The following is a 26,974-nucleotide window of genomic DNA, read 5'->3' on the forward strand; positions in this document are numbered from 1 at the left end:
ATAGCAAAGTAATAATACAAAGCTCCCAAGAAAGAAGCAGACCTGAGAGGGTTGCAACCGCAGTTTCTAAGTCTAGGGGTTTTTTATGGGCTTCTTAGTGGGCTGTTTTAACCTGATTAACAACCCCTCCCAACCCCGGGGCCTGACATCCAATCAAGTTGTCATCTATCAATCACAGGGGAAAGGGTGGAGGGCTCCTTCCAGGGTGGTGTAAAATCCTCTTAGGGTAGTTTCCTCTTAGGGTGGGGCTGCATTGTCCCTGCCTGGCTGCCTCCCAGCTATCCCTCATGGGGAGTCACGTGTGGAATCTCTGGTCAGATATTTTGTTTCTCATCTTCCACTTCAGATTTAATATGCAATGAGAAAATACAATGTTATTTAACTATAGGATTTAGCTAGATTTTTTTTAAAAAAATTACTTTCAGGTCAGGGAATACTAGATATGGAAGTGATGAGCTTGATATAGGCGGTCCCTTAGGACTTAAAACTTTAAATGTTTAAATAATTTGATTTTTATTCATTCATTCTTACATGAAAATCATTGTTTTATATTAGAGAATTACTTACATGGTTAGGGCAAATGACCTAATGCCATAAAAGCACCAAATCTACTTGGACATCTTTCCACCATTCCTCACTTTGCTGGCCACTGAAGCAACTCCAAAAAACCCCTATAGCCAGAATCACGGGTGTCCCATTTCATAAATGGGACATTCCTTCAAATGTTAAACTCGATTTAAATAAGAGAATACTTTTTGGACAGAGGAAGTTTTTAAAAACTGCAAAAAGAGGATTAATCTGTTCAGTTTTCTGAAAAGAAATGTGGTGTCACCTAGTATAGATACATGGCTGATTCCTGTCTCTGTATCTCTAATTCTTAACTGTCATTTCCCAAAGCCACTTTTGAAAGCAAGGAGAAATAATGGCTAGCAGATATAACACCATTGTTGTACTGCTTTAGGTCTAAATACAGTACAGCCATCTTTATCTAATTGGGTTTTATAACCCATTTTCTTGCCATTTTAGTCCTTATTAATTATTTCACAGCCAGGATTTTTAGTCTGGTCTTAATGCACAGACTTCAAGAAAATCTGTGAACACTCTGAAAATGTATGCAAATACTGTTGTCTATCTCTTTTCCATTGGGACAGTAGAGTCCCCAAGATTCTGATTTGTCATAGCCAAGCTATTTATTTTGAAAATTCAAACGATTTTAGGGGAAGATGCCATCCCCTCTCCTCCTCCTCCACCTTTGGAAGATTTAGCTAAAGAGGGGTTGACAATGATTTAATCAATACCTCATTCTGGACATTTAGGTTAAATGAACATACTTTGTACAGGAATCTTTCTAGAATTCTTGTTAGCTTTAGGATAAATTCCAAAGGGTGAGACTGCTGAGCTAAAGGATGAGATAATTAAAATATTCAATACTTTTTTTTAAAGTTCATTTATTTTTAGTAATCTCTACAACCAAGATGGCACTGGAACTCAGGACCTGGAGATCAAGAGTCCACTCTGCTACGACTAAGCCAGCCAGGTGCGCCAAAATCTTTAATATTCTTCATACATACTGCCTTATTGTCAGAAAGTTATGAGATTACATTTTCGCCAACATTGTGTGAAGTTTATTATCTCACATGTGGATATAACTTGTATTTCTTACTTTTACTTATCTTCATATTCCACGAGCCAAACACACCAATCCCGCTAGAAGAGAAATAAAGTACTATTACTTCCTTCTTTGGTTACTATGCATGCTGTGACCGTGATTGTAACAACAGCTAATATTAATTAAACGTAAAATTCTCTGAAGGAATTTGAGCTGGGATCTCCTACGGCTGTAACCACTGAGTTAAGGGCACTGGGGTGGAAGATGGTGACCCATCTGCAAAAAACAGAAGGAAAACCAAAGCAAAGCAAAACAAATTCCCCAAAACACGGCTCCTGCCGCGCTTGGTTTCCTTCTACCGGGCAAGAGGTTCTAAATTTTAAACGATTTGAATTTTCAGCTGCCAAACCCGCGTCTACCAACCAGTTCATCCTACTCCCAGCATCGCCAGCATGAGCAACGACTAGCACAGCCTGGTCTAGACGGCAAATATTTTTTCCTCCTTTGCAAAAGGAAAAGGCCTAATAGGGGAGGGCGGAAAAAGGTGGTACTATTGCTTTTAAATTTTCCAGGGCTAGACTTTTACCTTTAAGTCTTGAAAGACCTAGGTAACAAAACCCGGAGAGTGCACAGTCACAGCCGCTGCGCTTCCGGGATTTAGCCGAGCCGAGGGAGGACGCATGCGTAGTGCACGCTCCTAGGTCACTCACTTCCTACGACAGCGCTCTGCGCAGGTGCGGACGCAGGTTGCAGCAGCGCTTGGCCTCAGCTGATGCTGTCGTCCTGCCGCCCCTCCCCCGCCCCAAATCCGCGGTGCCCCGGCGCTTGTAGGCCTGTCGCTCCAACCCCCGCGATCCGGACGGCAGACCCCGTGACCCTGTCCTCGGGCCTGTGGGCTCCGGAGCAGCTCGGGACTGCGCAGCGACCCGAGTGTTGGTGAGCGACCCCGGACGCGCAGCCCCTCGGTCCATATTTTGGAGTGGAACTGTGCGGCGGCGCCTTGGAAAGAGCGGAGAGGGACGGGGAGTTACGGGCGGAGAGGCCGCAGGGGAGCTGGGCCAGTTCGGGCACCGAGGAGGCGCTCAGGGTTGGCTGATGGCGTTGTTGGTTGTTGTGTCACCTCCTACCGGGGTCCAGCCTCTTGCCGACGGGGCTTTAGGCTTTGGCCCAAGCCCAGAGCATAAGGTTGATCCAGGCGCCCACACCTTGTACAGCCAGGTGGCCCCAGGTTTTGCTTTTCTTGAGTTTTCTCGCACGGTTCCCTTGATCTTATCTTTAACCTTTACAGAGTAGGCTGTGTACCCAGTCTTGTTTATGTAGCTTAGGAATGGTGCTGGCTTTCTTCGTTATCACAGAAGATAGTGACCCATTTAAATTGGATGGAGTGCTGTACTTTTTTTTCTTTTTTCTTTTTCATCTCTTCTTGCTGTCTTAGATCCATGTTGGGTTTTCAGTGGGAAATTATGATAAAAACATTGAATACAGGGAAGAGAAGGGGGTTTAGCACCTAATGATAAACAAACCAGCGAGTGTCCAGGAATAGAAGTGGCTAAATATTTCTACACTGTGAGGAAAATCCGGTAGGGAGGGTGGGGGGTATCTGACGAAGTCTGGTGCTAGTCAGTCTTGCTGAAACACCTGTTAAAGGCAGACTCATCAAGACATCTGTTAGATACACATAGAAGACAGGCCCAGACTGAGAGACACTTGATCTTGCCTTGTGTCTCCCCTCATCTCCCCACCAAAGCATTCTAGTGGGATGCATTTTACCCTTGTGTGTTAACTGAGATCCCAGAAAGGATGCTTCTGTGGCCACACTGCTGAGGCGCTCAGTCCCTGTCCAACTGATACTTCACATAGGTCACTGTGTGGGGAGAGTGATGTTAATTCACCCCTGAACCACCTGTGACTGGCATGTGTTGGTTTGGCTTGGACTTAATGTCATTAGACAAACCAAGAGAAGATAATGCATTTGCAAAAGTTACAAGCTCATTTGTTTTTAAATTTAACATGTACAATGTATATGGAGATTTTTAATAATAAAATTGTGAAAATAAGCATCTTCACCATTCTACACTTTTATATTTGTCTGCTAGTTGTATAATTTTTTTATTCTCCTGTTTACACTATGTTTGAATGATCCCCAACACTTGGATGGCATGCCAGTATTAAAAAGTGAACTTTTTTTGGTACTCCAGTATGACTTGAATTGTTGTCAGTTTTCCTTACTCAAATCACTGAGAATTTCTAAATTTTTAGAAGATTATTTATTTATTTGACACAGAGAGAGAGAGAGAGAGATCATAAGTAGGGGGAAGGGGAGCAGCCGCTCCTCCTCTCCCCCCCAGCAGAGAGCTTGATGCTGGGCTTGATCCCAGGATGGTGGGATCATAACCCGAGCCACCCAGGCACCCCATTGAGGGTTTTTTTTTTTTTTTTTTTTTGGTTTGTTTTTGTTTTTTAATTTTTAAAAGATTTTATTTGTCAGAGAGTGAGCGAGTGCACAAGTAGGGGAAACAACAGGCTCCCCACAGAGCAGGGAGCCCCATGTGGAACTCGGAACTCACTGGATCCTAGGGTCCTAGGATCATGACCTGAGCAGAAGGTAGAAGCTTAACCACCTGAGCCACCCAGGCGTCCCTCAGTTAGAATTTTTAAAAGAAATGCTCATCTCTTTGTATGAATGTCTATATAATAATCCATTTTTAGGAACTGATAAAAGATAGACGGTCTAATTTAGGAAGAGAAGAAATGTTTTTAAAAATGTTTAAATGTTTTATTCATTTTCCCTCACAATATCAGCAGGTTGGATTATATGACTTTTAAGTTCTTTTTCATCCTTAAAATTGTATGACTCCGGGCTCCTGGGTGGCTCTGTGGGTTAAAGTGTCTGCCTTCTTCACAGGTCATGATCCCAGGGTTCTGGGATCGAGCCCCGCATTGGGCTCTCTGCTCAGCAGGGAGCCTGCTTCCCTTCTCTCTCTCTCTTTCTCTCTCTGCCTGCCTCTCTGCGTACTTGTGATCTCTCTCTGTCCAATAAATAAATAAAATCTTTAAAAAAAAATCTAAAATTGTATGACTCAACTGCAGTGCTATTGCATTACCTCCCTGCAGAGGTTATTTTGCTATAGGTATGATATTTATAGGTACTACTACTACCTATTCTTACTTGTTTTTAAATTTATATTAAATATAAATTTAAATTTTACCCATGTTATTTTTGATAGCATCATACTAAAATTTTGGAAATTAATGTACTAAGTTTTACTGTTTTGTATTGGTGAATTATTAAATATCTTTGAATATTAATTTCATAATTTTAAGTGTGCCAACTATTGAATGAAAAAAATGCAGGATTTGGTTTTTGCGTTGTTTATGTTTTAAATGTTAAGGCTAGAAATGTGAGAATGAGAAGAATTGTGGATTTTATTTATCACAAAGGGGCATGAATTTTAACAGACTGAAACTTACTTTGAACTTGTAACCAGGGGTTAGGCCCAAGGAAACCTGGCTCCAGGAGTCCCAAACAGACCAGGTTCAGCCACTCACCACTGACAAAAATCCAAAAGCAGAGAAAGGGGTGGTGGTGAAATAAGAAAGGAATTTATTTCAGTGAGGCCAACATGGGGAAGACGGGGGACTGAGTTCTCAAAATACTGTCTCCAAAGTGCAGAAAATACTTTGGAGACGAAACTGGATGGGTACATGCAAGTGGGTGGTAAAGGTCAGATCCACCATTGTCTTGGCATCAGTCCTGCTGGCCCCTTACTGCTTGAGGGGCTTGTTTGCCTCCCTTTATGGGATGCTTTGCCCTCAGTTTCTTTGGCCTGCGTTTTAGAGATAAGCTGGAAAGAAGAATTTAATCAATTAGAAAGTACAGACTGAGGTTTAATGGGAGGTAATTGAAGGCTTCGAACTTGCCTGGTGATACATATAATAAGTAATCATAATTTGCCTAAACCAACTTTAGCTTTAGCACTAATTGGTTTAAAGATAGAATATGTTTTTGTTTTATGTTTTTGTCTTATTCTAAGAAAAGCGAAGCCCACTTTATTTTCAGAGAGCCCTAAAAAAGTATAGACTTGTAAAATTTTAATGTTTGAAAGCCTATTCTCATCACAAGTCTGATATATCATTTATAATATTTTATTAGAAAAACACTTTGGAGGTGGGTGCCTGAGTGCTTCAGTGGGTTAAGCCTCTGCCTTCAGCTCAGGTTATGATCTCAGGGTCTTGGGATCCAGTCCCTTATTGGGCTCTCTACTCAGCTGGGGGCCTGCTTCCCCTAACCCCCTGCTTGCCTCTCTGCCTACTTGTGATCTCTCTTTTGCTGTCAAATAAATAAATAAAATCTTAAAAAAAAAGAAAAGAAAAAAAAAGAAAAGAAAAACACTTTGGACTTTTGGATCCCTTGTTTCAGATATTACTTTGATTAAATATAATTCTAATCAGAAAGTAATTTGAATATTCCTGTGAAGTTTGCTCTATATTAATTAGGTTGTTATAAAATCTCATATTTTAAAATCTCATAAAATTAGGTTGTTATAAAAATCTCATAATGTTCTTGAGTATACTTTTTTCCTGAAATTTACTGTAAGATTCTTCTTTTTCTTTAGACATGGGAAAGTCTTTTTCACATTTGCCTTTGCATTCAAATAAAGAAGATGCTTATGATGGAGTCACATCAACTGAAAACATGAGGAATGGACTGCTTAATAATGAAGTCCATAATGAAGATGGAAGAGGTGGAGATGTCTCTCAGTTTCCGTATGTGGAATTTACAGGAAGAGATAGTGTCACTTGTCCCACTTGTCAAGGAACAGGAAGAATTCCTAGGGGTATGTGTTACTGTGTTGTTTTCCTTTTAAAGAGTAATTCCAGGCATTCACACAAATAATATAAAACCCATAGATCTAAGCACAACCCTCTGTGTTTCCGAAGTCTTTTAGAATTGAAGTGAAAACTGTATATTAGTTATCTTCAGTTAAAGAGATACAAAGAAGTAAATCTAAACATTTAGAAAAAAAGACCAGAAACATCTTAAGGTTCCTAAAGCAGTAATGAAAACCACCAGTCTACCTCTAGTACTTTTTCCTTTCCCACCTGCAATAGCAGATATGCAATATGTCTTGACTGAAATTTTTTAGACCTATTGGGAATCAGTAGAGGTGGTAATCATATGTTGGGTTTTGGGAACAATTTCAGTAATTTGGTGACCTAATATTTTTAATTCATTATCTAAAGAATAGTAAGAAGCTAGTCATGGCCCAGTTAGTTAGTTAGTTATTCTTAGGAGGGGGGAAAATCAGTTTGTGGCATATCATAGGGAAATTCAGAAGGGAATAATCTTCATGTGCAGTTTGTAGGCTAGACAGACTTCAGTAGAAGTGGAAACAATAGAAATAATACAAATACATTGTGTTATTGTGTTATTCTTATTTACCGGTTGAAGTTGATAGGTATTTCTGCAGAAAGTGGAAGGACAAAGTGACAAGGGAAGACAGATCAGTTTATACCAGTTTCTTTAAAAAAATGCCTTAGGTTAGGGAAGTTTATGAGTTGGGCTTTGAATGTGATGGTATTATCTTTTCAGAGAATGAAAGGATTTTTTTAGGCAAAAAGATTAGTGCCTCTGGCTCAGAGGAGGGAAAAAAGGACTATTTTAGCAATCTGGATATATTTTTAAGGTACAGCCTATAGGCTTTTTTTAGCAGCCTGGAAATGGATTGTGGTTAGTAGGAAATCAGGATGACCCTGGAAGTATTTTTGTCTGAACAGCTGGAAGAATGGAGTAGCTATTTATTAGGATGGAGAACAGGTTTGTGTGTGTCTTCTGGTGAGAGATCAAGAACTCTGTTTTAGAGATAAAAGTTTTGGGATGCGTATTTGGCATCTAGGTGGATATGTTTAATAAGTAGTTACAGTAAGTGTCTGGAATTCAGGTGCAAGCCCTCAGCTGGAGTCATCCGAATACAGGTGGTTACTTGAAGCTGAGTTGGATGAGAGCACCAAGCTTATCAGTGTGAATAGAAAAAAAAAAAAAAGATACCCTAGTGCCAAACCTGGGGGCACTGGGACATTTCAAAGTCAGTGATTTGAGAAAGACTTAGCAAAGACAATGAAAAACAGCTATAGTAGAAGGAGGAAATTTTGGTCTCTGGTGTCCTGGAAATGAATGTAGAAAGTGCACCTAGTAGGAGAGAGTAAGGTCCTGTTGGATGCTACCAACAGATCAGGTAATGTAAGGACTGAGAACTGACCATTGGATTTGGTGATGTACATGGAGACCAATGGAGACTTTTAAAAGAACAGCGTGGTGAGTTGCATAAGCATGTATAGCATGTACAGAGTGGGATCAAGAGAGTATAGGAGGAGTTAAGTTACATAGTGAGAAAATAGGTATTTTGAGGAGTTTTACTGTATATATAAGGAAGAAGAAAGACGGTAGCTGGAGGGCACTGTGAGGTCAGGAAAGGGATTTTTTTTTTTTAAGATAGAGTGAATAAATGTATGCTGATGAAAATAATCCATAGAGAAAAAAAACAATGTAGGAGATGGGGGAATTATTAGATGTAGTTCACAAGTGTAGGGGGCTGCTCTCATAGGGGAGCATCTGCAGTTTAGGCTTTGTAGTAGGGAAGTAGAGTATATGGACACAGAAACAGGTAAGGTGAGTGGATGTGGTAGTGGGAGCTTGTGGAAGTTTTTTCCTGTTTGCCCCATCATGAGCTAAGAGTGAGGATAGAGAAGAAGGTATTGGAGATTTGAAGCGAGAGTTGAAGTTATAAAGTTGTGGTTTTGGAGAGTCAGATTGAGAGTGTGAACTAGGAAAATTGTATGATGGTTGACATCTTGAAAGGCCACTTGAGATTAGTGATTGAAACGAGGCCAGTGAGCATAGTTGCATGTTTTTATGTATCCACATTTAGCTGTATCAGCATGGTAACTAAAAGGTTGCTTTTAATAAGCAGGATTATAGTTTAGTCAAATGAATACCGTCAAATAAGACAGGATACATGTACATACAGAGAGAGACATACATACATAACATATATTTACTTGTGGGCGTGGGGAGGTAGTGTAAATGAGTGGAGACTTGTAGAAGGGGCAGGGAGGAATAATGGAAACATTATAGGAAGCTTTAAAAGAGAATTTGACTGTAGCGCTTTAAGAGTTAATACAAAAAGTCAAGTTCTGATAAGATTGCAGAATTGGTTTATTAAAGATCTATGTATCCATTAAAGTATATGGATATAGCCTAACCCAAGATGTGTGACCTGAGTTGTGGAAGCCTCATTTTGTATGGGCTTTTGAAGCATGAGACGTGTTATGTATTGATTTTGGTTTTCAAGGAGTATAGGGCAAAGGATTTCAGGACACAGAGGTAGCAGATAGTTCTTTTGCTCTTACCCAGGTAACCAAATCAGAATCTAAGCAGGAAATAGAAGTGGAAGAAGTTTTGGTACATTCAGATCTCCTGAAAGCTGAGCCTCTTGAGATCTTTTTCAGTAAAGTCATTACTCTTTCTCATTCTTTGTATTATTTGTATTCATAAATAGATATCAAGCTATGAAAAATACATTATTTGTTTTGGAATTTAGTGTCTATTAGATAATTTTTGAAAATTTTGAGCAGTTTATCAGAGAGATGAGAGCTAGATGGTATTCTGGTCCTTCTAAACCAGACTTGGATAGAAAGCCACTAGATTTTAATTAATCATATTAATAAATTTCTAAACCTATTTTTACTTTTAGGGCAAGAAAACCAGCTGGTGGCACTGATTCCATATAGCGATCAGAGATTAAGGCCAAGAAGGACGTAAGTGATGATAAGAAAATAGCAAATTTGGGGGGTATTTTTCTGCTTTTCAAATTACATATAATCACTCTAGGTTAACTATTAAAATGAAAAACGTTATCAGGTTCTTAAATTATGCCATCGATGCTTCACGTCATTTAAAAGAAGAAGGATTTCTGATTGGGATAAGGCCTTCAAAGTGGCATAGTGTCTCAATCTTCTCAAATCTATTTACTAAAACAGACAAACCTAGAAAAGCAGTAGGAAACAAACATTTTTATTAAAAATGGGTGTTAAGGTTCTCCTACTCACCCCAGATTAAAAATGGAGCAAGGATCAAAACATGTTAGCAGCTGTGTGGAATTTGTGAAGGGAAACAAAAAGAACTGCTAAAGGTCCTCAGAGTTCTGAGACAAAGCAAATGTTCTGATATGCAAGTCCCAAAAGCAAAAGATCCCACTCAGAACACTTCCAGCAGATACTTCTGGATAACCTGGAAAATGGGAGGACTCTTGGTGTGCTGCACCTTGGAGAAAGTGCACAAAAGGTCAGAGAGAGATCCACTAAGGGCCCTTATGATCAGAAGGAACTAGACCATCTTGATCCTCAAAGACCTTAAGAAAACTCACCAAAAGCTATTGTAGTAGGACAGACATGTCCTAAGGAAAAGCCTGTGAGGGACTGAATCCATTTTGTACAGGGAAAGAATAGGGAAAACGGAAGAAAAGTTTCAAAAACTGGAGAAAGAATCTCAGAACTATAGAAGTATATATACATATAGGCCATCTTACAAAAAAAAAAGAAAAGAAAAGAAAGAAAACAGTTAATTTTGTATTTTAATAGAAGATGGAGTTTTGAGCAGTGAAGCTAGGAAGGCCACCCTGGCTCATTCTCATCGCCTAAAATGGAAGCTTCTATTAAAAGTACAAAAACATTTCATTTAAAGATGAGCAACAAACAAGTATTGCAGTGAAGCATCATACAAAGATAGTGTTAAAGTGAAAATGCTAATAGATCATAGAAGCATATCAGAAAAACATGAAAACTAACAATATTATAAATGTTCTTAAAGAAATTCGAACTGTAGAAGCTATGAAATGCAGGAGTCAGAAATTGAAAAGCTCAGAAATGAGATGACTAAATAACATGAGGACGTGAACCTCTGAAAGAATTAGGAAATATTAATTTCAGAAATGGAGACAAGACCGGAAGAACAATTGGAAATAGATACCATGAAAAGTATAGCAAAGGGAAGAGAAGTTACAAAGGAGGAAATGAAAACACACACACAAATTAATGAAAAGTAAGGTAACCATAAGCAAAGATTGAACACTCATATAATTGAAGCTCCTGAAGAAAAATCAAAGGAATCAAACTGAACAAATACTAAACATTCAGTTCAAGAACACTTCCTGGGGATGCCTGGGTTGCTCAGTTGATTCAACATCTGCCTGGGTCTTGATTCCAGGGTGCTGGGGTGGAGTCCCACATGAGGCTCCTTGCTCAGCAGGAAGCCTGCTTCTCCTTCTGCCTGCCACTCCCCAGGCTTATGCTCTCTTTCTCTAACAAATTAAAAAAAAAAAAAACAAAAACCACTTCCTCAAGTGAAACAAGACATAGACCTACATATTGAAAAGACATGCCATGATCTTCAAAACATTATATCCGGACTTCAAATGTAAAAAGCAAAACAAAACAAAACAAAACAGAAAAACCCTTTGAAAGACCCCAGACAGAAGGATCAATTAATTTATAAGGGATAGAAAATCAGATTGGCCTGCTTCTTACCCACAGTACTCCAAATAAGTAACCAGTAGAGCAGCCTATTTAAATATTCATTGAAAAAAAAATAAACAAGATTTTAAAAAGGTTGTTCTGACCCTTTATTATAAAACATATAGTAGATGGTTATGAATGTTCAAGAAATTAGGCTTAAGTCCTCTATAATCTCTGGATGGAAAAACTTTACGTAGGATTCAGAATCCAGTGAGACAGAAAAGATTAATTTGAAAAAACCTAGATTAACTTTTACAAGATGAAAACAAAACCTTAAATGAAGCCAGAATACAAATGGCAAACTGGGAAGTGATGTCTGCACCTTACCACAGATACCATGAACGAGTAGTCCAGAAAAGAGAAATAGAGTTCCTTTAAACATGTGAGAAGATGTTCAATCTTGCTCATAAGAGAAAAACAGATTAAAACAATAGTGAAATACCATTTCTTATCTGTCAGATTAGGCAGAACTCCAAATTTTGACAGTGAATTGTTTGGCATACTCATAACTTGTTAGTGAAGAGGAATTTGTTGTTATCTAGGAAAATTACATACGCATTTACCTTTTGGCTCAGGAATTCTCCTTTGAAAATTTTTTTCTAAGGATAATTGTCAAATATAGTAAGCGGCTTTTATGTAAGTTACTCACTGTGCCAGTGTCTGTAATTGCAGAGGACTAGAAATAATGTAAATAGCCAGTGATAAGGTTCTGGTAGAATAAGTTATGCTAAGTCTATATGTGATAAAATGAAATGAGGAAGAACTCTGTATTTTACTAGAGTTGATATCCAGAGTACATTTTTATCTGAAAACACACGTGCATACAGAGAAGGAGGGAGAAACAGTGGATTGATAAACCAAAGACTAATAAAATGATTACTCTCAGAGTTTGGGAGGGAACTTGGAAGAGGGAATAGTAAGCAAGTGAGATGATCATGTGTATGTATATGTATTTATATTTGGGGTTTAGAAGTACGTTTTTAAAAAATAGAACTTAAAAGATAAAATCCGAAGTAAAAAAAAAAAAAATTCCTAAAATTTGAAACAAACTGAAACAAATGATTCTAATGATTCTGACTATATCTAGTTGGTGGCATAAGTACAGGTGAAAGAATAACTTTAAGTGACTTGAAAATATTTTCATTTTGACTGTCAGTGTCTAGTAAGATGTGTTCTAAATGACAAAGATGACAACAAAAGTTTGAACTGCACTCAAAAGCTGCATTGTTAGGAGTAATGTTAGTATAATTTTGAAACTTACACGTAAAGCCAGGTAAGTAAGTGTTTACTAATGCCATTAGGGATAAGATCCTTAGCATAAAAACTAAGGGGTAAAAGTACAAAATCAAATAAATTTGATTTTTCTCTTCCAAGCAAGATGGGATCATCACAGGGACTAGATACATTCTTCCATCTAAAACAGCTAAAAAACTGGACAGATAAAGTGAAATAATATTTCTAGATAGTGGACATCAGGCAGTACAAGGACAGTGGTAACAGAGAAAGGGAAAACAAATGAGGTAAGCCCTGGGATTATACCACCTTACTGTCTAGGAAAAGATACCAGAGCGCAGCACAATGGAAAGAATCCAGGCAGAGCTTAGCATTCCCCCTAAACTGAGGAGATGCATGGTATTGGTGATCTAGGAGTCCAAGACTGGAGTTAGTAGGTCAGAGTAGGGTGGAGAGCTACACTGGGTAGGTGTAGGAGGGTAGAGAGCTATACTGGGTACTCCTTGAGTGTTTCACTGAGTACTGATCAGTGTATAATATGTGAGGAAAGTACTGGAGGCTGAAGAAAGAACCACACAAAACAGAGCAAAGGGGACAGTTCTCAGAGCCCACATGAGGCCAGGGATAGTTTCCACCAGTCTTTGTGGAAAATCTCATAATTCATAGGGAATTGTGTGGAGTACTCAAATTATTTCCACAGACCTAGAAAGAAAGAAAGAAAGGTGCTGTGGGCTTTGAACTGAGAGTTACTTGGTGGAGAAACAAGGAAAATTTGTATTTTGAAACCCTAGTTTTGAGGGTAAACTTGAAGATAGAGGCAATTTTTGTCTCTGGAGATTGGAAATAAAGAGGGAGAGATAGAAGAACTACATTTCAAGGGCAGTTAGAAGAGTAGAAAAGCATGGAAAGTTTATTTTTTCTTTTCTTATATCTACATACTATTATCCCCTTTTCTGATTTTCAAGAAACAGTTTAACGACATCATCAAAGCAGAGTTGATTAATGTAAACAATATTTTTAAATCTGAGTACATAAATACTTTGGGATGAGACTCAAAGTCTTAGTGAGACTTCATGAGATTGATGAGGCATGTGGTTATGTCATTATGTTTTTAAGGGCTTCACGGGTTCTGATGAGCAGTCACTTCAGGGAATTATATAATGGCAAAACCCACATGTGAAAATTCTGCTTTAGTGAATTTAGAAGGGAGTCTTGAAATCCATATTTTTATAAAGTTCCCCAGCTTTTCCCCCAGTTCCACTGTGCAGCCTGGTTTAGGAAACACAGTAAATGTTGTATGTGCAGTAACCCTGAAATCCCTGTCTCCAAAAAGGAACATACATCTTTTAAGGAGAACATTTCAACACGTAATAGACCAGATCCAACCCAACTAAATACTTTTATAATGTAAAAGGTTGGTAAAATTATACATCTTTTCCTGCTAGTGTAACAGGAAAAATTGACGTTGAACATACCTTCTCTGAATGTTTCATTATGTAATTTTTGATGCATATGTATTTCAATACTCATTTTTCTTTTCAGAAAGCTGTATGTGATGGCTTCTGTGTTTGTCTGTCTGCTCCTTTCTGGATTGGCTGTGTTTTTCCTTTTCCCTCGCTCTATTGACGTGAAATACATTGGCGTAAAATCAGCATACGTCAGTTATGATGTTCAAAAGCGTACAGTATATTTAAATATCACGGTAAGTACAAATTCACATTAAAAATATTTGACTGCATTCCTTTATGATATACACCTTTGTCCCTTTAGAGAATATTAAATGTGACACTGGTCAGTTTGCTTTCTGTATGTCTGCTTTTGATCCTCTATCATTTCTGGTTCTGCTGAAAATGGCAAATAATAATTACTGGCAATTGTATATACAGAATTATTTAGCATTTGGAGTTGCCTTTAAGATGGTAAAACAAACAGTTGCTGACAAAAAAAAAGAAAAACATTTACAATCTGTTTACTTTTCAACATTTGACTCCAACTAATTCCTAGCAAAATGTTAAAATAGTTGATTCTATAAATGTGACAAATGTACCATTTTCTTTTCCTTATATTTGGTGAAATACAGTTTTTGCCATTTTAACAGACTATTCCTTTATGGCGTTTAAAGTACAAGAGACTGATTTCTCTTATAAATTAGTATGTGGGAAAATATCTGCAGTGTTTTCCTGGACACTCGTTTTTAATACTCTACAGCCTTCCCACTCCTGAAAACAGGAAACAAAAAAACCTCAGAGAAGGTCTACCTGTTTATATGTTAATATTTGTTTGAAAAGAAGCATGGTTTGCAAACCACTGAATTATTAAAAAGGAACATGTATTGGTTATGCCATTAGCAATTATGTTTGGGTTCAGGCCTCAGAGTGCATCTGTGTGGCAGTGGTTTGTTTGGAAGAGTGATACTGGACTTTAGTTGGTTTTCTTTGCAGAGGTGGTACTGTATGCGTGAGGTGGAGGTAGAGATAAAGCTAGTTGTAGTTGAGGGGAGAGGTTTGGAGGGACAGGAGTGTAGAGAAATGGTATGTTAAAGTGAAATTACTCATTAATTGAAGGAAAGAAAGAACTTCCATGGGTCCATTTATTCTCATTGCTTAGCACCAAAAGTTGTTAATCAGATTAAGGGCTTTTTAAAAAAAAAAGTATCTGTGGAAAAAACATGTACATAAAACAACACAGTGCTAATTGTAAGTCAATTTCATATGACTAGAGAATTACTGTTGAGTATTTTCTCATTTTAACAGCCATTTGGAATGAGGAATGTATTTTTCTTTGTGTACAGTTTTTTAAAAGTGGCCAGATTTTCTTGGCCAATCTCCAGAACTTGTTTTAGTATCAAATATTATAAATGTATAATAAAAGTCATGTGATATTCCCTTTTATATATCAGTGCATTAAGATGTAAATATCATACTTCAGTAATTATTCAGGAATTCCCACTTTTTTGAGATACATTTAACTGAGAAAGACAGAACATTAAATAAGAAATAGCATTATCATATTAGATAAACATTAAGTTTGACTGGAAAACTGTGAGATAAAAGGTTGAGTTTTTCATAGGTTCTCTGTCAGTATTTTGGAAAACAGAATTATATAATATTACTTTTGTTTCTTAAAATGAGAAATAGACAGTCTTACTACTTTCTCTGTTACAGTAATATTTGTCTTTCTGCTTATGAATATGTTACCATTATACATTTGACACCCTTGATGTCTTTTTACTTCTGCTACCTAGACCTATTAATATATACATATATTTGCTAATAATGCATATATACATTTGTATACACATATACATTTATAAATGTAGCAGGATATTTTCATATACACGCGGATATTTTACCTTGAGAGCTCACTAAATTTTCCCATGTTAAGGGCCCTCATGGTCTTCTATATGGCTGTATTGCCATTTACTCAACCATTTCTTAATAGATGTTTAATTTTGCTATTACTAATACTCAGAAAACATCTTTGTACTTAAACTTTGTTTCCATTTTAGGTTATTGCTATAGGATAGATTCCTAAATACAAATTTGCTAACTAAAGATCACAGATCATTTTAAGGTTTTTGATAATAAATCATCATTACTTAAAAGCTAATGATTGTGGTCTCTTGACTTACAGATTAAGTGGATTCTCACTGCTTTCAGCAACAAAATGTCTGAAATGTACCAAACTTTGTCTTTTTTTTGGTCTGTCTTAATGTTTCTTTGTAATTCTAATGCTCAATACATCTTTTTCTAATTCTTGTATTTTTGTTGTCAATCAGTTTTTCATTATTGATCCCTTTAATAGCTATGGGCACTTCAGAGAAAGACACATACCAACGTTATTTGCATGTACAAAGGAGTCCATGATTTTTCTGCATCCCATTCTTCGGCCTGTATCAGAAGGTCCATTGACTTCAAATAAACAGTCCCTTTTCTATAGTGTCTAGAAGTTAAATTGACATGGGTATTAAGAGCTAAGTAGATGAAACTTTTATATATTTAGATAAAGGTTATTTCTACTACATTATGGAATTTTAATTCTCCATATAACTAGATTAATAAATAAATGTGCTCATAAAAATCACTGATTGCTAGCATATTCTCTTTTTATCCTTTTTTACTGAGACTGTTTCTCTCTTTTTCACTTACCCCATAATTGCCATTCTCCATCTTTCTCCATGTTCATATTAATTTATAAGCCCACATTTAGCTTTTCTTAATACTTATTTTCATATGTACATATTTTATGCATCTTGGTTTTCTCACTTGTTAATTCCTTGTAGAAATCTCTCCTAATTTTCTGGCTTAGAGTTAATCCATTCTTTTTAATGGGCTGCATAATAGTCCATGTAATGCTTTAGTACTATTCAGTCATTATTTTTATAGCCGGTCATTTAGTTTATTTTCAGTCTTTTTTTGTTTGTTTGTTTTTGCCACTGTTGTCATTAACATCCAGTGTTTTTATTTCTTTAGGATAAATGCTCAAGTACGATTGCTAGGTCACAGGATATACATTATTTTTATATTAATGGCTGTTGCTAGATTTCTTAGCAGAATGGCTGCAAGACTTCACATGTTTTCCAGGAATGTAAAAATAGACCCTTTTGCTCATATCCCTGCCAGCAATAGGATTTGTTGCTTGCTACAGGTTTTACTAGTTTAATGAATATAAAACAATATTCCTTTTGTACTAAAACAACTTTTTCCCAACTCTAAATGAATTTGAGAATTTCTAAGTAATTTCTAAATGATTTCTCATCATTTATATTTGTACTGTTTTGATTTATTTCTTCAATATGCTTTGCTCTTGTTTGCTTTATTATTTTTTTTTCTTAAGGCTTTGTCTTTTTAGTTTGTAAGGACTCTTTGTATAGGTGGTAACCATTACAATCTGCCTTACAAATATTTATCATTTAGTTCCTGTAGATATTCTTTCATGATGACTGTTTCAGATGTTTTATTTTTTATCTGTTGTTTCTTGACTTAACATTTTTTTCTTCATTGGCTGTTTTCTAAAATAATTTGAGATAATAGTTGTGAATTAGAATTGCAAAAGTTCCCCCACTTATTAAGAATAGAAATGATGTAGCTCCATTTCTTTCCAACAAACAGACTTGAATCTATCCTATTTCTTCTTCAAAGGAACCCAGTGGAAATTTCTACTTATATACAAGTTAAAATACCAATTCTTTTTAAACAAAATTTATTTAAAGTACTATTTAATGTTTTAAATGGTCATCTTTGTATGTAATAGAATAAGAAGTAGCTTACTGATAATGTCTGTAAAGATAACCTGTATATTAACATTTAGCAAAAATTTAGATGAAATTTAAAAATTATTGTTATAGAATTTTTGCTAAGGCCACAAATACATTTTCTAACATTCATTTTGTATATTCCTATAATGTACATTTTCTGGGCCTGTTTTTTTAAATTGTATGTTTATTATCAGCATAATATAGCACTCATCATAAACCCAAATAATCAGTTCATTTAATGTCTGTCCTATATTATTTTTGGCAATACTTTTCTTCCTCCTAATAGCTGAAGCATGGCCAAAGCTGAAGTCTTATTTAATTTTTGAAATTACTTTTTAATATTAATTTTGAATACATACTTGGTATGCTTATACATTTTCTGTCTTGTTTCTTTTGCAGAACACACTAAATATAACAAACAATAACTATTATTCTGTTGAAGTTGAAAACATCACTGCACAAGTTCAGTTTTCAAAAACAGTTATCGGAAAGGCACGCTTAAACAACATAACCAATATTGGCCCACTGGATATGAAACAAGTAAGCTTCCATCATGAGATACTTCACAGGAGTTCAATGAGTCTTGACTTTGTCTCTCATATTAACTTGAGGGAGGGGAGAATTTCCTCAAAAACTTGACCTTGATATGTGTCCCTTCCATGTATAAGAGAAAGTCTTAGAAGCAACTTTGCAAAGGGAGACATTTCTAAACTCTTTGAAATTGTGAAAGGTGTCTGAAATAGTTGATGCTTTGCCCCTCTTTCCAATTGGCTTACTTTCATTTTTTGCATTTCAGATTGATTATACAGTACCTACTGTCATAGCAGAGGAAATGAGTTACATGTAGTAAGTTTTGATTTTTAATAATCTTCTCTCATTAGATTATAAAGTGAGGAATAAAGTGTATCGATATCTTCTGAATTACCTGCCATCTTCGCAGTCAAGAAACCACATTTGGAATATTCCCGGCCTCTCACTGATCTCTTTCTGTTCTCCTGTGCCAACATATATCATATTTATTATGTGCATTATGTACCTATATACCTAGTTTTGTTTTTTACTGATTTTTCAGAATTAAGACAAATATACCATGTCACCTTCTAATTATTCTGAGAACCGTATTCTCATACACTTTAGTATGTATTGACTTTTTAGTATTGGAAAACTGAAAGTGCTAGTACTTTATAATACTCTTGTTGGTTTGAAGTTCTGAAGCTTTTCATTTGGGTCTGATTATTGACTCTCATTAAGTTAAAAAAAAAAGGATAAATTTTTACCATCTTTTGATAATCAGGCTAACAGAATTCTGAGTAACAGACTGTTCACTACAATTTCAAAAGGTGAATAAAAAGTGACAATTATTTGTAGCCTGTGTTAAACAACTCTACAACTGCTGTAGTAGGAAAGCAGGTCTGTTTCTAGAATGAAAAGTCATGAAAATATTTATCATTATTTGACGTATAGAAAATGTTTGATCAATAAATGCTGTATCTTCTTTTTTTTAGATTTATTGATTTTAGAGAGCACATGCACAAGCGGGGGTGGACATGGAGGGGGAAAGGGAGGGAGACAAGAGACTCCCTGCTGAGCAGGGATCCTGACTCTGGATTCGATTCCAGGACCCTGAGATAATGACCTGAGCTGAAATCAAGTCAGATGCTTACCATGTGAGCCACTTAGTGCGCCACTTTATATCTTCTTTATAGTATCTCTGTTAGCTCTAATATGGGAGGAATCATAATTAAATGATTTTAAATTTGTATTATTATAGCCTGCATTTATTCATATTGTTTTTTCTTTTTAACAGTGATTTCTGTACACTGATATCCATCAAAGTGCATAACATAGTACTCATGATGCAGTAAGTATCAGTTTTTCTTGAGATTTTCTTTGGTAAACTTTAGATTTATAACATTGGCTTATAGCATATACAACAGCTTTACAAATATCAGTTCATTTGGGTTTTAAACCCTGCAAAGGTGTGATGAGATGAATAAATATTATTTCACTTGACAAATGAGACAGTGGGGAGCTCAGAGGTGAAGGATGACATGGCCCCTAAGTAGTGAATCTGGACCTTGCAGGAATGCTAGAAAGTGGAAGCGGGTGGATTAGAGAGGAGAGCAGAGCGCAGCATCCAATTTTCTGCTGCCTGTGGTAAAAAAAAATCCTCAACAGTAATCAGAAGTACTGTTACTGGTTTGAAAATTTGGTGTTACTCAAAGTCCTTAAAACATTGTAGGCTATAGGCTTGGTATTTGGGCCATTAACTGACATCTGAATACATTTTCCTGTGATGAGAGAACTATGATTTTTTTTTTTTAAGATTTTATTTTTTTATTTATTTGAGATTGAGAGAGTGAGTGAGCAGGAGGGAGAGAGAATCTGAACAGACTCTGTGCTGAGCACAGAGCTGGGTGGAGGGCTCGATCTCACAACCATGAGATCATAACCTGAGTTAAGACCAAGAGTCAGACGCTCAACTGACTGAGCCATGCAGCGGCCTGTATATAATTATTTTTAAAAGTGAAATGAACTTACATATTTTTGTCTAATGATAAGTGTCCTGGAAACATTATATTTGTTTTGTATAATTATTTGAGTAGGGCTGGCTAAACCAGCATTTATGTTACCTGTTGGGGAAGTAGTCCCCAAGACGCTCATGTCCACAATATTAAGTTACCATTAATCAGTCTCTCTCAGGAGAAAATTTTGGTTATATAAAAGTATTCTCACTTTGGAAGACTTTTTTAATGTAACTGTTGGATGTTTCTCCCCATTTCAGTTTTATTGTTGTTGTTTTCTTTTTTAGAGTTACTGTGACAACAACGTACTTTGGACACTCTGAACAGATATCGCAGGAGAGGTACCAGTATGTTGATTGTGGAAGGAACACAACTTACCAGTTGGGGCAGTCTGAGTATCTAAATGTACTTCAGCCACAACAGTAAAAACTGAAAGAGCTGCCAATGGAGAAGAAGAAATCCCTATTAATATCTTCGTGAACTCTGAAGGATGAGGTACTTACTTCCTAATAGGAGATCTTAAATTGAACAAACCTAAAGTTTACATTTCCATTGTAGGGGTACAGTTGAAAGTATGTGGACTTGTACATTATTGCAATACTCTACTCTGTGTTCATGGTATCTGTACCAGGATCTTTTACTTGAATCTAAATTTGCCGGTTGATTTCTTCTCCTCCTCTCCCCAAAGGATAACATTGAGACTTCCCATGTGGGACAGTAAATAATTATTTACAATTCACAACTTCAGTCACCACTGGAAACATAATTTTGATGATGAACGGAATTTGAGAAACTTTATTTCTGAATGTTTTTATAGAAAATTACTGAGAGCCTGTTATTCATGAAAGACTTTCAAAAAATAACCTTTTTTTGGTTTGTTTTATAAATTTCCATTGCTACATAGTAGTATTTCAAGATATTTTAGCTTTTAGCTAGAACATTTGTAGTTTTTCATTTGTTGAAATTCTACTCATTTGCACGTTTCTGTCAGTCTTACTTCAAGCTAGTGCTTGCATAACACTAGAAACCAAAATAATCATTGCAAAATTCTGTACCTAAAATTTTTTAAAGCCCCATTTTCACATATCTTTCCATATAAGTAAGTTTTGTGAAATTTTTGTGTAGTCCTCAAACATAGTTAATGTACAATACTGTAAATAAACTGTGCATGGCTTTTATACAGCTTTAATAAATGTCAAATAAAGTACAAAGTGGAGTAAGTTGCTCTTAAAAATAAAACAGGAAAATGAAATTCAGAAACTTATAGAATATGAGTCTGGTTCCAATTACATATGGGAATAGGCATAAAGTAGTTTTGAAATAAAGTATTTTGATGCTCCACCTTTTTTTTAATGTTGCTTTTCATGCTAACAAATTGTGGAGACACTTTTCACAACTCTTAGGTACCCAAGTCACCCCCATCATCCATTTTATGCCTGTTTTAAGGAGGAAATCATGTCTTTGGTAGAAGTTATCCAAGAAATCTTGGTCATTAAATGATGGTGGCAATATCAAAATAAAACCTATATTACCCTTTTTAAAAATTTAGTAACTTTACATATCACATGGATACCATGCCTCTAGCAGTTACATTTTAAAATTTTCAGTTTTTCGTTTGGATTTTATTTAAAATTGTTTTCAAGTGTAAATTACTAACTTTTTCACTTTGCTGTTTTATATTTTCAATACCATTTTCCGTTTGGACTTCTTGCCTTTTCACCTGACAAGTTTCTGATTACCTTGTAAATAAGTACCACTGAGGGTAGGGGCCGACTGTGATACCAAAAATAAATAAATAAATAATAAGTGGCTTGAGATTAATTTCTTTCTGTTCCCTTGTGACAGAAGTCAGGTTCCCCGTCCCCCAAAGTGCCTAACTTAGGTCTGAAACATACGTCTTTATCAGTCGGACTCTCTCAGCTGTAACACACAAACTTTAACTATTTAGAGCGAATGAAGCCTCCTTTTTGCCTTGAAACACTCAGGTCTCCCGGTCTCCCTTTAGCTTTCATATCATTTTCTCCATGTTTTCCTGAGTGAATATTTTAAATGGGTGGAACGCACAAATTTCTTTCTTTCTTTTTTTTTTTTTTTTTTTTACTGCTTGTCTTACCTCAGTCCATTGCTAGCACATCCATCTTTGCTATTAAAATCACCCCATTACATCTGTATAGACCTACTAGTCAGACCAATCTTAATGTGTTTTTCTTCTGTTTTTTAACTACTCATTCTCCTTGAAGCTGCACACTTCCCTCATATATTGTTTGTTATTTTTCAGTTCATTCTCATTTCATTTTCCCTCATTCTCTGTCTTTTGACATCTTTTAATGAGTATTATCTAGATCTTTTCCCTCAAAATTTCTAATCCTGTGACTTTAGCCAACAGTTATTTATCTTAGGGCTTCCGAGTCTTTCTATACATCTCTCAGGTCACCTTTCTACCTAGAGATAAGAGTATTCCAGTGACTCTCTGTGTAAAATCATAAAATATTTGAAAAATTTTTATCATATTCTGTTCTGTTGTTCTCTCCTTGTCCTCATGTCCCATTTACTTCAGAATCACCATTCGTTTTTTCAAAATCATCCTTCAGATATGCCTCCTTGAGAAATCAATCCTGATTTATTTTTCTGCTCTGTGTCTTTTAACCTTGGTAAAGTATGTAGTGTAAATTAAATGTATTTTTTAATTATTTGTGGTTCTGGTAACCTTTGCATGTATGGAGTCTACTGAGGAGACGAAGTAAGGGAACATTTGCTTTCAGTGACTTAGTTGTGAGTATTTTTTTTTCATTTTTTAAATTAAAAACTCTTTATTATACCTATGTTTCCATGAAATATAAGGTAGAAAAGGCTAGAATATAAAATAAATGAAAACCAGTAGTAGAGGAAAAAAAAAAGGATCATCTGTGACTACTTCCAGAGACTTTTAAGGAACTTATCAGAATAAGCCTGGAACAAAACAGGCTTTAAATTAATAAAATTACCAAAATACATTCAGGTGAGATAGAATTGTAGCCATTGAACATACACACAGGGAAGAAAGAATGAGCACTGTCTAGTGAATTTTTTCTTACATAGTGATAGGGTAGATAACCAATACATTTTTTAAAACTGCTCTCAGATCTTATTCAAAGGATATGGTAAAGATGTTCTGATATTTTTTTTGATATTTTTTCTGATATTCTCAAGAATAATTTTCTCTTAAATTACACTTTTAATAGACTGGTCATTCTAACCAGATCCAATATTAGAACAAAGTCCCTGGGTATTGATATTGCATGTATCTAACATGCCCTTCTCTAGAGCTCTTCCATGTGTTTTTCTTTATATAATTTCTCTAGTCCTGTGAGTCAAACAAAGCTGTGCTAGGATCCTCATCTTTTAGAAGAGGAAGGAGAGGCATGGAGAAGTTAAGGGACTTGTGGAAGATCACATACTTTGTAAATAGTTTTATTGGGGCCAAACCTAGTTTTTCGGTCTCTCATGTATGTGCTCTGTCATTTAAAAGAGTCTACTAGGAAGCCCTGTTGACTCAGGTTAGTATGATTAAAACTCAGAGACAACATACACTTAGTTAATAGTGACAATCAAAATAATATGGATGGTCTAAGATTTGGGTACCTTTAACTTGGTACCTGATATATTCCTAATGAAAAATGAGCCCTTGTACAATATTTTGTACAATATTTTGGTATAGCATAATTGACAGCTGATTTCTTCTGTTAAAATTTATACTCCTTGATCATTCCAGTAACAATATAGCTGATAGGTTGTTGGAGTAGTCTATTTATAAATAGTAGAGATTAACGTATGTGAGATTTAAAAGAACAGTGAAAAATAGATACCAGGAAAATTGCTTGAAATTGCTCGATAACCATCTTTACTATAGTACATAACTTGTAAATGTGGCTTTATTTGTGAGCAGTTTTTCTGTGCCTTTTTGTTTGTTTAGGCCAGTGAGATAATTATTTTCTGTAAGAGTTCACGACAAAGTAAAATTAAATTTAGATCTGTAGTTTGGAAGTGATATGGTACAGGGTTAAATAGACAGAAAATGATTGCCAAAACACAATTAAAAGTATCATTATTGCAATACAGATCTGGGTATTTTGTTGCAGGGCATGTCCCCAACTCTCTTATATACCAATTTTTAAAAAATTCTTAAATAATTCTTTATAATGATTCTATTTCATTTAATAAAATAGTTTGTTAGATGCTTGAACCCAAGTAAGTCACTGTTCAGTATAACAAATAGTTATTAGTTACTGTTTCAGATACTGTAGTAATTTCTTATGTGCATTATCTGATTATTACTCAGAAGCGCCCTCGAAAGTAGATACTGACAATGCCCCCTTGTTTTATATCTGAGGAGATCTAATTCTAGAGCAGTTAAGAAATATGCATAAACTTGGAAGTGGCAGATTTGAGATTCAAAACCTGTGGAATTGACCCAAACATCATTGCTCTTACAATTAGCATGTTTTCCTTCCAGCCTTCGAAAATGTTTTGTTTGTAAAAATATGTTGGTTGTTTCACTTAATATATAAGAGTTTGAGGTTTTTGATAGTATTTTTAAAAATACTATTAGGATACTTTATTATTTTGTAGATCTTTAGTATGATACAAATGGTTTATCAATGAATTTTAAGGTTTTTAAAATTCATACTTCTCTGTTACACAGGATTTTTTTCTTTTTAAAAGAGAAAATTTTAAATTTACGAATATACATCAGACTTCATTGGTAAGCAGTATGAATTGAATTTCACAGTATTAGGTTGCAAACTGAAGGTTACTTATCATAGTGTCATGATTTTTAGGTCATAATATCTGAAAGCAGCAACTACTTGACTCAAATACATCCAAGAATAATCAAATTTTATTTCTCTTTTTTATAAAATCAGATTTTAAATGAGATGTTTATCTGAAACTTATTTTAAGGAAAATATAGGTGTTTGAGAAGATGGGGTTAAAAAAACTGTTAAACATTATTTCTTTAAAAAAATTTATTTTTACATGAAAACAATATATTTGTAATGTGCTTCGATCAAAAATTTTACTTCTGTATCCCAGATCTACCTACTTCAAAGTAAAAATTTTCACTTAGCTGAAATTTCTGATTAGAACTTATATTTGTGCATTTTTGTGCTTAGTGAGAATGTAAATTTCACAGTGGATTTTTGAAATTTATCCTTACTTTGAATTAAAGCAAGTGATATATTTATAAAATTACTATAGGGATGAAAATGTTAGTTTCCATTTTTTTAAAAAATGAGTGTGATCATGTTTTTAGTTCTTTTTACACATGTTTAGCACAGGCTCTAAATTAAATACCTGTGTTGACCCTAAAAATATTCCATAAATTAATTTAACAAATATTTGGAAGGTTTTTCATAGCTTAATAGCTCTTCTAGAAGGAAATTGTTGCCTTCTGTTTAATTACATTAATTGAAATGTATTTAAGAGAAATGTTTTCAGCATATTTTATATACTAAAAAACAAAAAGGATTAGTATTGGGCCAATGGCCAAGAGGTAATATTACTACCATGTAGACTATTACTATTCAAATTGTCCCACCTCCCCCAGAATTTTAGAAACTAGAAGTCTGGGAGATACTGTATCAGCTGTGGTCAGGTGATTCTAAGTGCTGTAAGTAAGTACTATTCATCTTTTAATTATTGTGTGAGATGGAACAAATGCAAAGTTACAAAAGATGCATAATTTCATTATGTAATGGTTTTTTTAGGCATAAAATATCAGCGAGCTATGCCTTATGTTTTGTTGTATATTTCCTTTGTAGAACTAAAGTAAGATTTTGGAGAAGGATTTAAAATGCTTGCTGACTTGATCTGATTGGTCACATATTTGAATGATGGCATTACCGGGTAGATTCTAGTCCATGATTCTAATTGTGGAATAAAGAATAATACAGAAAGACAGACTATGCTTGGGCACTTACTCTTTGCTATTATCATGTGTTAGCTTCCATCATAACACACTAAATTTCCAAGTTGAGCAGTTCTGTAATTGTAATTATTGTTGCTGTTCATGTAACAAAATATGCTTATATTAGTAAAAGGAATAGAAGTGCTATTTTTTTAATTACTTGTAACTGTTGCTCTTGTAATTGTGTATGACAGAATAAAATTTGTAAACATTTTAGCATGAAAAATAAATTTGTATCAGTCAAGTATCTTGGTCTTACTTTAAAAATTCCCTTGACATAAACAAATCAGTGCAGATATTGAAAGTTGGTTAGCTTAAAGCTGTCAGATCCTTTTAGTTCTTACCTGAATTCCACTTTTGCATCATCTTTAATTTCTTTTTCTTTTGTCCACTTAGCTTTCATTCTTTTGTCAAATGCTGTCTGTTCTACCTCTGTAATATCTCTGGAACCTGTTTCATACTTGAAATCTCTATTGCTATTACTCTGTCATTATTTTACTGAAAAAGAGCCCAATTCCTTGCTGTTGGTGTTAAGAACCTTTCATTGTCCACACCTAAATTCATATTCTTTTTCCCTGTTATTGCCCCTCACCTGTGTCCAAGCCAAATTGAGATGTTTGCAATTCCTTGGAAATAGTTCCTTCCATTATCCATGATTTGCTCATTGTGTTCCCTTTTTCTGAGAAAATTATTTGACCCTTTCTTTAATCCTCAATCTTATCTATTCTTCAGTGTTCAGCCCAAGTGCCCCACTTGACTTTCCAGCTCTTCCTCCATATTCAGACATTTGGTAGCTTATCTCCTGTATGTGTCACAGTTTTTAAAAGAATTAT

General features: G+C 35.3%; 1 protein-coding gene and 1 long non-coding RNA gene across 2 annotated transcripts in view; one reads left to right on the top strand and one right to left on the bottom strand.

Annotated features, from left to right (window-relative positions):
* Positions 1–2,335, bottom strand: part of LOC131829441 (uncharacterized) — a 48,157-nt gene extending 45,822 nt beyond the window's left edge. Inside the window, exons 1-2 of the long non-coding RNA XR_009352856.1 lie at positions 2,196–2,335; positions 1,664–1,707 (exon numbers count right to left, since the gene is read on the bottom strand). This is a non-coding gene — a long non-coding RNA (uncharacterized LOC131829441). The remainder of the gene's footprint in view (positions 1–1,663; positions 1,708–2,195) is intronic.
* TMEM106B (transmembrane protein 106B) lies at positions 2,314–26,385 on the top strand. Its single transcript, XM_059171245.1, has 8 exons — positions 2,314–2,545; positions 6,226–6,447; positions 9,364–9,427; positions 13,958–14,117; positions 18,072–18,212; positions 18,469–18,518; positions 19,480–19,533; positions 20,485–26,385. Exons 2-8 carry the CDS (start codon positions 6,228–6,230, stop codon positions 20,621–20,623), a joined length of 828 nt encoding a protein of 275 aa, XP_059027228.1. The 5' UTR covers positions 2,314–2,545; positions 6,226–6,227; the 3' UTR covers positions 20,624–26,385.
* The last annotated feature ends 589 nt before the right edge of the window (positions 26,386–26,974 follow it).

The sequence above is a fragment of the Mustela lutreola genome, chromosome 4 (assembly GCF_030435805.1).
Source record: "Mustela lutreola isolate mMusLut2 chromosome 4, mMusLut2.pri, whole genome shotgun sequence".
Lineage (NCBI taxonomy): Eukaryota > Metazoa > Chordata > Mammalia > Carnivora > Mustelidae > Mustela > Mustela lutreola.

Excerpts from the sequence above, each read along its gene's own strand:
- TMEM106B (XM_059171245.1), top strand. The coding sequence starts at position 6,228 with ATGGGAAAGTCTTTTTCACATTTGCCTTTGCATTCAAATAAAGAAGAT. Across the intron at positions 6,448-9,363 it reads AACAGGAAGAATTCCTAGGG|GGCAAGAAAACCAGCTGGTG; the intron begins GTATGTGTTACT and ends TTTTACTTTTAG. Across the intron at positions 14,118-18,071 it reads CAGTATATTTAAATATCACG|AACACACTAAATATAACAAA; the intron begins GTAAGTACAAAT and ends TTTCTTTTGCAG.